Below are 15,496 nucleotides of genomic sequence, written 5' to 3' on the forward strand. Positions count from 1 at the left end.
TGGCTACACCCCTGTGGGTAGGCTACAGAAAACCCGCAAGTGGTTAAGGAGCGCACACGAGATAGTCCTAAAATTAATGTGTGGTGTGGGGTTATGTATGACCAGGTTATTGGACCCTTCTTTTTGTAAGAGCAGAGAGTGTTGGTGAATAACTGTCTAAGACATGGCAACGGTACTCTGTGACGCAAAGTCAGCACTTTCAGCCTAACGTCATTCTGCTACAAAGATGGTGCCCCATCCCTCTGGGGTCTGCAGGTATGCACAAACAGCACATTTCCAGGAAGATAGATGATAGATTGTTAGAGAGAGATGGTCCTGTACCTTTCCCATGTTCGCCTGACACCACTTATGGATTTTTTTCTTGTGGAGTTATGTTAAGAGCAATGTTTCAAATACCGATTATGTAGGTATTTGATGGCCTGAAGATCCATATCAGGAATGTAATCTAGAATATTCCTGTAGACATGTTACATAGAACCTGACAAGAGTTTGAATATCGTCTGGACATTCTCCGTGCTATAAGGGGGCTCACATTGCGGTGAACTAAAGTGGCAAGAAAACTTCTAGAGTTTAACTTAGATCTACCAAAAACTGCTACAGTTTTTCAAAGCCCCTAGCGGATTTTAGAGACACAATAGTTCTTAATTTTCAAACTCTTGTTTGGTTACCATATTCCTTTTTGCTTTGTGGAATCAGTGTAAACAAATATACCTAATGTAACAGGCTGTATGCTTGAGCTCGACACATTCTTTTTATATAATTATATGCAAGCTATTCTAAAGAATCCTCGCCAACTAAAAAACTACTGAAATTTGTATAAGCAGCATCCAGTAATTAATCATTTTCTTTTTGACATCCTAACAACTTTAGTAGTATTTTATTTCCATTATTAGAATAGTGTTTTTGTCTATATTTAATAAATAGGGTACTTTATTTATAAATTAGGGTGGGGTTATGTTTTCATGCCTCTCTGGGGAAATGTTTAATCTGCCAACTGGCATGTATACTCACAAACAAATTGTGTGTGTATATATACACACATATATATATAGGTGTGTTTCGGTGTTGGTAGCTGCAACATAAAAATAATAATAAAAATATTTTTCGTCTTTATTGGTTATGGATGTGAACATAAATATTTTACATTGTATGAAAATCAAATAGTATCAGATTTATTACATGGAACCATAACTTTTAAATATCACATTTGGATACACTGAGACACACATCTACTACTAAAATTGTTACTTTGAATATTTTAATTAGCATTACTTGTTAGGAGGATCGTACACAATTTTACACACACATTTGTGAAATTTTCCATGTATGGGTTTTTTTTTTATAAATTAGCACATAATATTTTATAGCATTATATTTTTTTTATGTAGAAGTAATAGCTTCACATAGGGACTGGAAGTATTCGCGGATTCAATGAGCTATGGAAAGGGGACTAGGGGCAAACACTACATTACTACGGTTAGCTACTGACGTGCAAAACCAGGACACTGTGATGCCTGTAATTCAACGCTTCCTTAGCAGAAGGCTCAGAACCCGGTCGCCAGACATGTCCGCGAGTTTGGCCGGTCGCCGGCTAGGCTCGGATGCTGGGTGCTTGATGCTTGTCCCGTCACGTGGAACACTCGAGGGGGAAGGGCGGAGGCCGGTGGTGCTCAGAGCAGCAGCGCCGGGTACCGCCGCGTGATGTAGTCGTACTTGTGGTAGTGGTAGTAGTTGTTGATGGCGCGGATCTGGTGCAGCAGCTCCCAGTCCTTGACGCGCTGGTAGGGCGCCTCGTAGTACTTGGTGGGCTGCACGTAGCCGCGCAGGGCGCGCTCCGCCCAGGTCTGGGGCCGGGGCAGCTCGCGCGCCAGGCCCCGGGTGCGCTTGTCCAGGTAGTCGATCACGTCGTCGTAGTAGTTGTAGCGGTAGTCGTGCAGGTACTTGTACTGCAGGTGGGTGGGCCTGGTCCAGTAGCGGTACGTGAGCGGCTTGCTGGGGTCGTGGTGGCGCTTGGTGGGCAGATCAGGCAGCGGGTCAGCTCCGCCGTCCAGGGCTGGCGCCTCTGCTGCCGGCACGTTGCCTTCCAGGGCCGGGCTCTCCTCGGGCATCTCTGCTTCTGGAATACAGGGAACATCATGGGTCTCTGTCCTCTGGCAGAGGGTCAGCTCCGCCCTCCAGGGCTGGCGCCTCTGCTGTCGGCACGTTGCCTTCCAGGGCTGGGCTCTCCTCGGGCATCTCTGCTTCTGGAATACAGGGAACATCATGGGTCTCTGTCCTCTGGCAGAGGGTCAGCTCCGCCCTCCAGGGCTGGCGCCTCTGCTGCCGGCACGTTGCCTTCCAGGGCTGGGCTCTCCTCGGGCATCTCTGCTTCTGGAATACAGGGAACATCATGGGTCTCTGTCCTCTGGCAGAGGGTCAGCTCCGCCCTCCAGGGCTGGCGCCTCTGCTGTCGGCACGTTGCCTTCCAGGGCTGGGCTCTCCTCGGGCATCTCTGCTTCTGGAATACAGGGAACATCATGGGTCTCTGTCCTCTGGCAGAGGGTCAGCTCCGCCCTCCAGGGCTGGCGCCTCTGCTGTCGGCACGTTGCCTTCCAGGGCTGGGCTCTCCTCGGGCATCTCTGCTTCTGGAATACAGGGAACATCATGGGTCTCTGTCCTCTGGCAGAGGGTCAGCTCCGCCCTCCAGGGCTGGCGCCTCTGCTGCCGGCACGTTGCCTTCCAGGGCCGGGCTCTCCTCGGGCATCTCTGCTTCTGGAATACAGGGAACATCATGGGTCTCTGTCCTCTGGCAGAGGGTCAGCTCCGCCCTCCAGGGCTGGCGCCTCTGCTGTCGGCATGTTGCCTTCCAGGGCTGGGCTCCCCTCGGGCATCTCTGCTTCTGGAATACAGGGAACATCATGGGTCTCTGTCCTCTGGCAGAGGGTCAGCTCCGCCCTCCAGGGCTGGCGCCTCTGCTGTCGGCACGTTGCCTTCCAGGGCTGGGCTCTCCTCGGGCATCTCTGCTTCTGGAATACAGGGAACATCATGGGTCTCTGTCCTCTGGCAGAGGGTCAGCTCCGCCCTCCAGGGCTGGCGCCTCTGCTGTCGGCACGTTGCCTTCCAGGGCCGGGCTCTCCTCGGGCATCTCTGCTTCTGGAATACAGGGAACATCATGGGTCTCTGTCCTCTGGCAGCGGGTCAGCTCCGCCCTCCAGGGCTGGCGCCTCTGCTGTCGGCACGTTGCCTTCCAGGGCCGGGCTCTCCTCGGGCATCTCTGCTTCTGGAATACAGGGAACATCATGGGTCTCTGTCCTCTGGCAGAGGGTCAGCTCCGTCCTCCAGGGCTGGCGCCTCTGCTGTCGGCACGTTGCCTTCCAGGGCTGGGCTCTCCTCGGGCATCTCTGCTTCTGGAATACAGGGAACATCATGGGTCTCTGTCCTCTGGCAGAGGGTCAGCTCCGCCCTCCAGGGCTGGCGCCTCTGCTGTCGGCACGTTGCCTTCCAGGGCCGGGCTCTCCTCGGGCATCTCTGCTTCTGGAATACAGGGAACATCATGGGTCTCTGTCCTCTGGCAGAGGGTCAGCTCCGCCCTCCAGGGCTGGCGCCTCTGCTGTCGGCACGTTGCCTTCCAGGGCTGGGCTCTCCTCGGGCATCTCTGCTTCTGGAATACAGGGAACATCATGGGTCTCTGTCCTCTGGCAGAGGGTCAGCTCCGCCCTCCAGGGCTGGCGCCTCTGCTGTCGGCACGTTGCCTTCCAGGGCTGGGCTCTCCTCGGGCATCTCTGCTTCTGGAATACAGGGAACATCATGGGTCTCTGTCCTCTGGCAGAGGGTCAGCTCCGCCCTCCAGGGCTGGCGCCTCTGCTGTCGGCACGTTGCCTTCCAGAGCTGGACTTGCATCCCAAATAAAAAATAAATAATATTTACCACAACACAACACATGGTGACATCTCTTGTCAAGAATAGGATATTCTCGCAACAAGTTTCTTATATGAGATAAATTAACGTTTGCTGTTGAATGGGCAATTGGAGCAATTGGAGCAGTTATTGGAGCATTGGAGCACCTGGAACAGTTGGAGCAGTAAAGCAATTGAAGCTTTGGAACATTGGAGCATTTGGAATGTTGGAGCATTTGGAACATTTGAGCATTTGGAGCACCTGGAGCATTGAAGCACTTGGAACTGTTGGATCAATTGGAACTGTTGGAGGACTTGGAGCAATTTGAGTTGTTGGAGCTTTTGAGCATTGGAGCATTTGGAACGATTGGAGCTTTTGAGCATTGGAGCATTTGGAGCAGATGGATCTTTTGTGCACCTGTAGTCAATAACAGTTGGAGCCTAAGTCTTTGGGCCTAAGAATTTTAGGCCTAAAACTTTTGGAGTCAAATACTTTTGTAACCAAACACTTTTGTAGCCAAACACTGTTATAGCCAAAGACAGCTGAAGCTAAATACAGTTGTGGTCAAAGACCTTTTGAGCCAATGACAATTGCAGCCAAAGACTGCTGGAGCCAAAGATAGTTTGGGGCATTGTATCCTACAACATCTTACTAACAATTGTATCCTTCTGATAGGATGTATCCTACTGAGTAGAATGTATGTGCAAATGTTCTGTTCGTTACGTGTGATTCATTTATTAAAGTGATTCCAAATATTTCCTTTTTTCAATGGTTTTTGACTTGCATATTAATGTAAATGGTTCTTGTTTTGACTAATATATTATTCCAGCAGCCGCAGGTAAATAATTGGCAAAATCTGCGTTTCGTGGAATTTTGGAAGACTTGCTATTATTTAAATACACTTAGACTTTTGTATTTTTCTTGACGATATCAAGCAGAACATTAAAATAAGCTTACTGATGAAGTAGCAACGTATGTAACTTTAAAATATATCTTGTATTTGGACTGCATGTATGGTAAACCATATCAGTTCGAGGACAAAGTGAAGAAGTGTGCTTTCAAGACTATGAATACTCCCATTTACAGCCTAACGGTGTAAAACAGTAAACAGAATCGAGAAAGCCGGTCGGGAAGAGGAAGACTATGTCAGTAAAGGATCTGGCTGGTCTCTGTCTTCAATAAACTCTTAATTAGTAAATTCAGACCCATGCAGAACTAAATGCTAACTTTCGCAAGTGTTCCTGTATTAGAGTAGATTTATGTAATACATTTTTATTTGTACAAATCTTTTGTTTTTTTCCGAACCATTCATTTTTATGGTAATTATAATTAATGATTTTATACCAGTCAAGTATCGAACCGAAGACAGGAATCTATTATTATTTTAATAATTGATTTTTTGATAATTTTTGGAATTTTCTAGAATTTCTAGCTAAATAATTGCAAAATTTCAAGATGTCGGCCAAATTAAAGACAAGATGGCGGGCGCCCTGGAAATAAATACGACAGTTTAGCGGGTAAGAATTAAACTAATATGATATCAGCGCCCTCTAGCAGACGAAAACATTATGTTGGATCCAAATTGTAGGATTCCAGCAGACGAAAACAAGATGACCGCCATGTAATCATACTGGCGCATGTAATATATTTCTTGGAATTAGTGTTTGGATGTCAGTCTAGCGGTGGCTTCTGTGGAGAAAGGAGTCGTCGCCATTTTTAATTGAATGACCTCACCTGTCTTGAACCCAATACTTTTTTTTTAATTTTTATAATCAGAATTTAATTAAGTATTTTTTAATTTAAAATTTTCCCAAATTTTTTTGTTGAAAATTACGGATTTTTATTATGGCAGATGTGACTTCACTATTCAAACTGATGGAAAGTATATAGAACCCAAGATGGCAGTTATGATGTTAGCAAGATTTATTTATTAAAATTTTATTTAATTTCAAATTAAGATTTCTTTTTATTTATTTAATAAATTACTTAATTTACTCTTGCCAGAAATCGAAACGAGGACTGAAATGGATTATGTTACCAAACATTTAAATTATGTTTTTTTTTTTTTTTTTTTTTACTTTTTTGGAATATTTTAGTAATATGTTTGGTCAAAAATGAAAGAATTTCAAGTTTACGTGTATCTTTCCCTCGAAATAGCAAAATGTTGAGAAATTTGGAGGAAACATTCATAAGTATTCAAAAATGCTAAAGATAGGTTTTTAAGAAGAAAATTAGGAAAGTAAGAATTTTATTTAATCCGAAGAATTATTATTATTATTTTTTATTTTCCTTTGATTGGATAACAGTCCATGATAACTTATGAATCTAGAACCCCGCAGATTGTTATTTCACCTTCAGGTTTTTAAATTGCATTTGACTCTATTATTATATGAATATATGATATACTACACTTCAGTATGAAAATAATTTTGAAAATTGGGTTTAGGGAACATTGATGATTTCGTATTTTAGACATCCAGCACGATCTTCGTTTGAGAGAGTTAATCCCTTCTGAACACGCTAATGTTTCTCAAGGGCTGAGCTGTTGTTTATTTCTGGTACGAGATACAACTTGGAATACCATTAAAATGTCTTAAGCTGGTAAACATTCATGGGCCAAAGCCAACCTACGCACAGTAGGAGAAAAGCCCAAAAACCTGGCCAAAACCTCAAATGACCTTTGACGGGAATGAAAATTTGCTTACAGGGGTTTTCAAGGTCGCTGATTACGAATCTGAAAGCCAAATTATCGTAAACAAAATGGCCGATCCAATATGGCTGACATGAATGTTAAAAAGTTGCCAGATGTCGACAAAAATTGGTATTTACGGATTTTCAAGGTCGCTGATTACGAATCCGCAAGCCAAATTATCGTAAAAAAAAATGGCCGATCCAATATGGCCGACATGAACGTTAAAAAGTTACCAGATGTTGACAAAAATTGGTATATACGGGTTTTCAAGGTCGCTGATTACCAATCCGATATCTATTGTTTATAACTTGCAACAAAGAGCTTACAGCAAATTGTTATAAACAAAATGGCCGAGTATCCTGCTAAATAGATACATTAATATATTGAAAAAAATCATCATAATAAAATAAACGTGAACAGTGTATTCTACGCAATTATTATTTTTATTTCCAAAATACATACGGAACGTTTCAAAAATAGAATATTTTATTCTTAATCAAAATCGTAATCGGAGTCGGAGTCGGAGTCAGAATCATTATCCGAGTTTGTATCTATTACAACTCCCGGCACGGCTTCAATCTCTGCGCAAAATGCGTCTGCTGCAGCAGTCACTTTAGGAGCGATCAACATCGCTACAGCTTCCGGCGACAAACTCTTCAGCTTCTTCTGTGGTAGTCTTCTGACACTTGAAATGTACGGATCAGAAGTAACTAAGAGCCGATGAAAAACATCTTCCATAGTTTTAACCCTGGAACTTTTTCGCGCAAAATCTTCTCGATATCGTTTGATGTCTTTGTTTCGAGCTTCCTGAGCATCTTCGGATAATTGGCCGATTGGTAATAGAGCATGAGTTATTATCACTGGACCATGAATTAATAGTTTGTGCACCGAAGTAGGCATGGAGTACCAAGGGTATAATGCAACGGTCTTTCTTGCCGTTTCAATAGCATACTGTTCAAATCTTTCACAGTTTATCTCGTGGCCACACGATATAACTTGTAGGATTACGTACAAGCGTTTAATAACTTCTTCGTTGACCCCCGTTATCGCAGCGGAAACCGTCGAATTTTCAAAGAATCGCCGAGCTGTGTTGCCATCATTGCTGCTGCCGTATCCAGGCTTTGGGCGATCGATATTTAGACCCAATTGCTTCTTGAATCCTTCTTGAATGGCCCTCTTGCGTTCCAGGGTAATTTTATTTTCTTCGGCACTTCGAGCTTGCCATTTTTTAATGCCGAGTTTGTAAGACACGTGAAAGCAATACTCGAAGCACCGTATCCACGCGTGCAGCGTCGACAATCCGAACTTCAAATTTGTTTCATTGATTTCCCTTTGCAATACAGTGTCGATGGCATTAAAATCTTTGCTGGTTGCTCCACACAAATAGCACCGTTGAGCAGATTTCGTCAATGATACAGCGTTGCAAACTTTACCATCTATCATGGTGAACAACAACTTGTACATTACGGAGATTTCTTTTCCATCTATTACACTTTCGAATGGACGAAGTGACTGTATTTGTTCTTCAACAATTTGGACTTCATTAAGTGTTGACTCTGTGTCTTCGCGTAGAAACAGTAGTCTAAGCGGTCTACAAAATCGTGGAGACGAGGGTCTGGGGTTCTTCCAAACAACTATTTCTTCCTTCGATTGTTGATCATAACACACGAGTTGTAATGGCACGACTGAAGTAAAGAATACATGCGCATCAGATTTGCTGTCATCACTGAACGTCTGCTTATATTCACTTTGCCCAGAACTTCCATCGCAACCCCACTTGCAAATCAAGTCCATTTTACAAACATTATCTGGAGTCAATCTTTGAATGAGTACATTTTGGACGAGTAAAATACGTTCAACTGTATGATCTAATAGTGCCTGTAGTTGGACTTCTGCACTACTCTCTGTAATCCTGATTGCATCACGTGGTGGATAACAACGCTTTTTTGCTTTCATCACTTTTTCGTAAGACGGATATAGCTTACAGTTATTTTCCTTCCCTAATCTTCTCATTCCCTGGTAAGTACTCTTGGAGAATTTATATTCAATCATAGCGGAAAGTGCAGCCTCTTCGGATAAAGTAATTTCATCCGTTGCTGAGTAAGCTTTACGATACTTGGAAGCTCTTAAAGGACTCGTCATTGTTACGTCCTTAATAACTTTTGCGGCGTCGGATTGTCCTGAAGAGCGAAGGCTCATCTGAGTAGCGTATGCTAACTCGACCGAGTTGAACGATGTACGAATATCTTGGGTCTTCCTTCGTTTAGATCTTTCACTGGACATTGTAAACTCAAGGGACGGGCGGCCGCCCGTATTACCCGGGCTTGTTACTACAGTGTCTGTAGGTGCGGCAAAACATACCTGCTTGCTAAGCCATTCACAGTTATTCTTGAAAAATACACAGGATTTTCTGTGAGCTTGTTGCCACCTCGTTCTCATTTGATTGAAGAGTATCGAAAAAGTCTGTTTCGAGTCCTCAGGCACTACAACTGTACGTCCGGTGTCCTTGGAAATTTTTTCTACCATAAATTCGATCAAGGAAGCGAATTTATCGGATAAATGCTCGCTGATTATCAGAAATACTTCTTTCCTTGTCAGCACCAATTCTTTGTAACCGGACCCTGTAATAAAGACATAAAATTGTAGAAAATTGGTGTTAAAGGAAAAGATAAAAATTTCAATTAATACAAAAACTTGAACAATGTACATTATTTTACCAAATAAATAACCGCAATAATTGAAATAATTTTAAAAAAATTAGACAGAAAATATTGACATGGATTTGGTTAAAAGAAAGCTTTGCTTACTATATAATATATGTATATTCAAATATTTTATTTGAATGTTATAACATTTCATTCATATTTAAGACATTTTTATGTGGTTGATTTTAATATGTATATATATATATGCATACGTATATATCACAATTAAATCACAGAAAATTTATATATATATATATATACACATACATATATATTAAAATAATTTATTTCAAGCGTATAACAGCCGTCTTGTCCGTTATGATGCTACTTCACCCATTCTCAGGTAGAGGCGCAGAGGCTGCTCAATAGTGCCGCGTGCACGCTCGGCTACCGCACGATGCGAAAAAAATCATAACGGACAAGACGCACGTTTTCCGCAGGTAACTCTTGTAAATTTCGAAAGCTTATACATTAAACTAAAGGCCGAGACTAGGAGCTTTGCAAAATGTGACAAAATATATAACTTTTCGGACCGTTGAAAATATAAGTTTTCAAAATTATTCAATTTTATTTATGCCGAAGGCTATACTACATTTCAATCATTTATACATAAACTTTAGATTCAACCGATGTAAAAACATGTTCTACATACCTCCAGAAGTCATATCCATGTTGCAGAATTGAAATTAAACCCGTCACTTTAAAGTTATGGGTTTTTGAAGTCAGCGTTATTTTCGTCTGTTCAGCGCGTGACACGTACACTCTTCACGAACACTAGCTGCCAACTGACGCTGCGGCGCAGGTATACACTTAAAGGGCTTCCCCTTCCACAATAGAATTCAGTTACTAGTCCTCTACCTGAATGACTACTCAACTGACCCTATTTCGAAAATTTATTTTTTGGGGTTTTGGCCAGGTTTTTGGGCTTTTCTCCTACTGTGCTACGTGCGTCAGTCATTCTATTCTCGCGGTAACAGCTCTGTTGTTGTGTTTCCTCCACAAGGGCAGTGTTTGTGAAGTGTGTCTGTGATTTTCTCCTAGGACGGCCCGGGTGGAGTTGAAACATTTCCAAGTGTTCAATTTTAAAGTTTCTCACACTCTGGCATTTTGTAAAAAAGGGAACCTCAGCAAGTTCACTAAAGATGCTTTACGGAGGGTATATGTTGTCTATTTGTCTCCCTTAGTAAATCAAGGAAAGTAGACGAGAATGCATTGGCATTGGTGATGTGGGTTCGTAAGATATTTAAATAATAACTAACGTGATTGTGTTAAGTAAATTTTATTTGATTTTAATTTAAACTATTTTAATAATACTGGTTCTAAGCGAACTAAGAGGGAGTCAGAAAATCCACATATTCATTTCTATTAACAGTAATACATATCAGTGTCATTTCAACTGTCATTTTAATGTTCATCACTTTTGGCTACATGATGAATGTACACACACACATACATAAACACACATACACATACGTAAGCCGATAACAGTAGATAGTCCAGTAAATAACAGCTCTGAATCATAGAACCTGATTTAAAAAGTGTCGTAGTTTTAATTTATATGCATATTTTGAAAAGTTTTTACATCCCCACCTTGCATCAAAACATTAGATAATGTGACTTTTTTTTTTTTTTGCTACGCGTTCACAAAAAACCCCATGGATAACATTTAAAAGAAAATCAAACATGATACACTTTTAGGGTGAAAAAATATTTAGAATACTTAATGCGGCAAAACAATTTTAATAGGATACATTTGATTAATCTTACTGTAAGAAAAATTACGTTGGTAACATAGAAAATTATTTGAAAATATTGTTAATTATAGAAAATAACTTGCTAAATTATAAACTTAATTTTTTTTACAGTGTGAATAGCCAATGTTGCCGTAATAAAAAATTTTGCCGCATAAGTCATGCAAATAATTTTTCCTCTCAAAAGTATAGCATGTTTTATTTAATTTTGAATCGTTATCAATAGTAGTTATTAATAATTGTACAGTAATTTTTTCATTCAGTATATAAATGGTGGACGAGGGGTTAAAACAACGTTTGAAAAATTGGTTGTCTGTAAAGTCGGTTTACGGACGATAGTTTAACGTGACAACGTCATAACAAAACATTGATGAAATGATTGCATACTTTTATGAATAAAATTGAACCATTTTTATTGAATTATCACTATTTTGTATGGATACAAAGAAGGAGTGAAATTAAATCTACAATTTAATTGATAAATTTACTTTTATTTGCACTCATTAATTCAAATATGTTTATTACTTTAACGAAGATATTATTTTAACTATAACTTTTATACATGTTTGCTATTTAACTTCTTCCAATCTGTGTTATTCTGTTAAGGATAGGACGATGATAGGAAAAGTAGGAAACGAATGGGAGTGTTTCAAGTTTAATGTGCCTCGAAAAAGTCAAATCGATGGTTGTTCCAATCGAATGGAAGAGAGATAGATGCGGCGCAAGCGTACAATGAGCGTAACGGGACAACGTGCGTAACGGGACACCTTTTCGTGCGTGCAGCCGGCGTTCATCGATTTATTAGACGTCACGTCAGAAAACTCCTGTAACTCAAACTACGACACTTTTTGAATTTTTTAAAAATTCAGAACCGTGATTAAATAACCTATTAACTGTTTTAAGCTTGACATGGAGTTATGGGACATTATGTATAATGGGTTGCCAATTAGCTTGTCACATTCGTGACACATTCCAATTTGTTTCGCTGTCCGAGTTATTATACTTTTTGAAGTTAACATTTTCAAATAAATTGAAATTATTTAACCATTTTTCACCATACATCCTGCCCTCTTAGGGTGTACAGTAGGTCATTGTTTAATAGTTACGTTAATTATTGTTATGTTTTTATAATTTCAAGTGAATTAATATTTATTCAATAAAAATAACACTTGTTCATTTTGTTGCATTATTAGCTGCCATTTAGATTGAACGTATTGGGAATTGTCCATAGGTAGAACTAAACAGTTAAAACATAAATAATAGAAATCTAAAGGTGTAAATACAATAATACTGACTATTTTACGCGATAATTTCAATCTTTCAGATATATAACTTTATTTTAATTTCAAATTTCTTAAAAATTTAAGAGAAATTTGACTTAAAAGAAAAGTAAATCCGTAGGTAACGTTTGGTTATTTTACATTATAATAAAATTTGCTGGGAAATTTGAGATTTTTTAAAGTCTAGTCACTATTATTTGAACTAATTAAAGCTCTACATAAAATATAATTTTTTTTTTAGGTATTTTACATTGTTAATGTGCGTTTATCCTGTATGTGCCAATAACTACAAGAATATTTAATTAATTTACTTTTGTACACATATTGCGTAAGAATAAAATTTTTATTTATAAAATGAAGACTGTTTTACTATAAAAACATACAACTTATTAGTAAAAGAAACAAGTTTCATACTTTATTTAACGAGAAAGTTGAAAGTGTAATATTGGGCAGTAAGGTCTGGATTTATTTCTCTAATCAAACCGTCTCTTCTTTTTAGCTTACTTCTATCTTTTTATATTCAAGCTTTTAGCTAACAATATTAACTTTACTTTCAAATCAATTAGTTTAGTAGTCACCATTTTTATGGTTGTAATTATAATTAAAAATTAATTAATTAAAAACTGTAAAAATTAACAAAGTAAAGTATATTGAAATATTTATTACATTAATTTTAATAATAAAATCAAGTTTTAGTATTAAACTTATGACTATAATAATTCTTATTTAAATATTTTTTACCTATTGCTGTGTGTAGCCTATATCCTATGTATTTTTATGGATATTGAATAAATAGATATTGTAACGAGACTCTAGCAAGAAGCTTGCTAGCTAGCTCGCGTGCTTGCCTGCAGGTGCACGGTCCATTACTGCTACATACTTAATCCAACTAGCAAAGGCGCCTAGATATAATCCATTTACCACTTCCACATTCCACGACGCTTTCCATTGAGCCCGGCGAGCTAAATCCCTTTTATCCAAATAAATTTTGGATACGACCTACCATAACTGCAAGGGTTGGAAAAAAACAAGGGTTGGGAAAAAAATTCATAACTCCCTCACTAGGAACACAGAGTCCGTCGAAATTGTTTGTAACTCGTATGGTTTTTATCTATAACTTTTGGCTGAAACTAATTTTGATAAACAAACAATTTTTGCTAGGGGTTGAAAAAAGGCGTAAAATTAAAATAATAATCATATTTCCGAACCATGTACACAATTAACTGAAGTCTCATTTATTGTAAAACCTTTAAATATTATCTACAACTGTTGTGTAAAATAATATTTTATATGACCAACCATTAGGCTACTGCACGGGCCGAAAAACAATACAAGAGTTAAAGGACAAAAACATTCATAACTCCCTTTCTATGCACACTATTAAATCCGTTCAAATTGTATGTAAAACTTGTAAATATTAACGGAAACCTTTTTCTGAAACAATTTTTGATACAACCAACCATTACTAAAATGGGTGAAAAATAACAGGGGTTAAAGGACAAAAAAAAATTACTTCCTTATAAAATTCAGTCAAATCCGTTCATATTATTTATAAACCTTATAAACATTATCTAAAACTTTGGCAGAAACAATTTTTAACCAAACAACCATTGCTGCTAGGGTGAAATAAATAGGGGTCGAAGGAGAAAAAATCGTAACTCCCTTATTAAGTAAACTATAAAATCTATAAAAATTAATTGTAAATCTTTTAAAAAATTATCTTAAACTTTAGTCCGAAACAATTTTTTATGAGACGAACCATTACTGCAACTGATTGAAAAAAATAGGGGTTGGAGTAAAAATAAATAAAACTTCCTTATAAATGCACTATCAAATCCATTCCTATTTATTTTAAACTTTCTAGTTATTGACTAAAACGTTTTTGTCGTAAGGAAATGTTTATGTAACCATAACTACAAGGGGTGGAAATAAAAAGGGTTGGGTGAAAGACAGAAAAAACATAAATATTTTAGTAGGTATACTTACTATCAGATCTATTACATTTTATTTTTTAAATTCTAAACATTTTTAGTGATATATATGTTCATAAAATTATTCTTAGTTAAATAATAATAATTAACCCACTATTTAACAATTTGACTCTTATAAGCATATATTATGTTATTAAATTTACTGATCTTAAATAAAATAATGAAAATGTTGCTACAGAATTTCATGTTGTTAAATTTTTTTGGGGATTATATTAATTGTGTTTGAGATGAAGGTTGTTATGTGAAGATATTTGATGAAAAAACTTTAAAATAAATTTTAAAAAAAACTTTAACAATTAAAGGTTTCAAAGAAATTAAAAGTTGGAAAATCTCTACCCGATCTAGAATACACTTGAATTCACGTGACAACTATTTTTTTTTTTTAAATTTGGAAATACTTTTATTTGCTGATGTATTTATTCATGAATTAAAATTTTTCATGTAATAAATAGATCAAATTTTAGAGTTTTTAGTCTTAGAGGTATCGGGTAGTAAATTATAAATCCTAAACTTTCATTGATCACAAAATGAACAATGTTCATTTTAATTTAAAAAAAAGATAAAAATGGTTTAAGATCAGATATATTTTCTTATTTTTAAAGAAAGAAATTCATGATTTAGATTGTTGTGACTGTTGGAAGTATGGATTTATTAATGATCACACTTAAAAAAAATCTTTATTTTTTAGAATTTAAATATTTTTTATGTGTTGAGTAATGTATTAGCTTGGAAACATATTTTTTTTAAAAATAAAAACTAAATAATATTTTTAAAGCTAAATTAGATGTGATTATGACTTTTTATTTGATAAGCAAAGGAGTATTTTTGTATTTTCCAAATAACTTCGTAACACACATAACATTACAAATGAAGCTGTGTAAGCCCCGGCTGGCCCTGGGAGGAGGGGGGCCCGCCCCGCTGAGGGGTCCCCCAGAGAGCTCACCTGCGCTGCTGTGCGGGCCGCGGCGGTCGGCGGACTGACGCACGCCCGGGGCCCTAGCACGGCCCCCCTCCACCCCCCCTGACCAGTCCCCCCCCCCCCCCTACACCCGCCAGGAGCGCGACACGACCTTGGCCGAGTGTTTGCTACTTGCCGCCAAGCTGTCAGCCCGGCATCCGTGTGGCCTGAGTCAGACCTCGCAATTCCGCCTTCGTGCAGCTTCAACATTGAGAAACTCTAATTACCGAGACTGAGACCTAG

General features: G+C 38.5%; 1 protein-coding gene across 1 annotated transcript; it reads right to left on the reverse strand.

Annotated features, from left to right (window-relative positions):
- Positions 1–1,096: 1,096 nt before the first annotated feature.
- On the reverse strand, positions 1,097–15,277 carry LOC134538508 (flightin). The gene is made up of 2 exons (XM_063379893.1): positions 15,239–15,277; positions 1,097–2,116 (listed from the first exon to the last, which is right to left on the reverse strand). The coding sequence occupies exon 2, from the start codon at positions 2,106–2,108 to the stop codon at positions 1,671–1,673; it is 438 nt and encodes a 145-aa protein (XP_063235963.1). The 5' UTR covers positions 2,109–2,116; positions 15,239–15,277; the 3' UTR covers positions 1,097–1,670.
- Positions 15,278–15,496: the final 219 nt, after the last annotated feature.

The sequence above is a fragment of the Bacillus rossius genome, chromosome 13, assembly GCF_032445375.1.
Source record: "Bacillus rossius redtenbacheri isolate Brsri chromosome 13, Brsri_v3, whole genome shotgun sequence".
NCBI lineage: Eukaryota > Metazoa > Arthropoda > Insecta > Phasmatodea > Bacillidae > Bacillus > Bacillus rossius.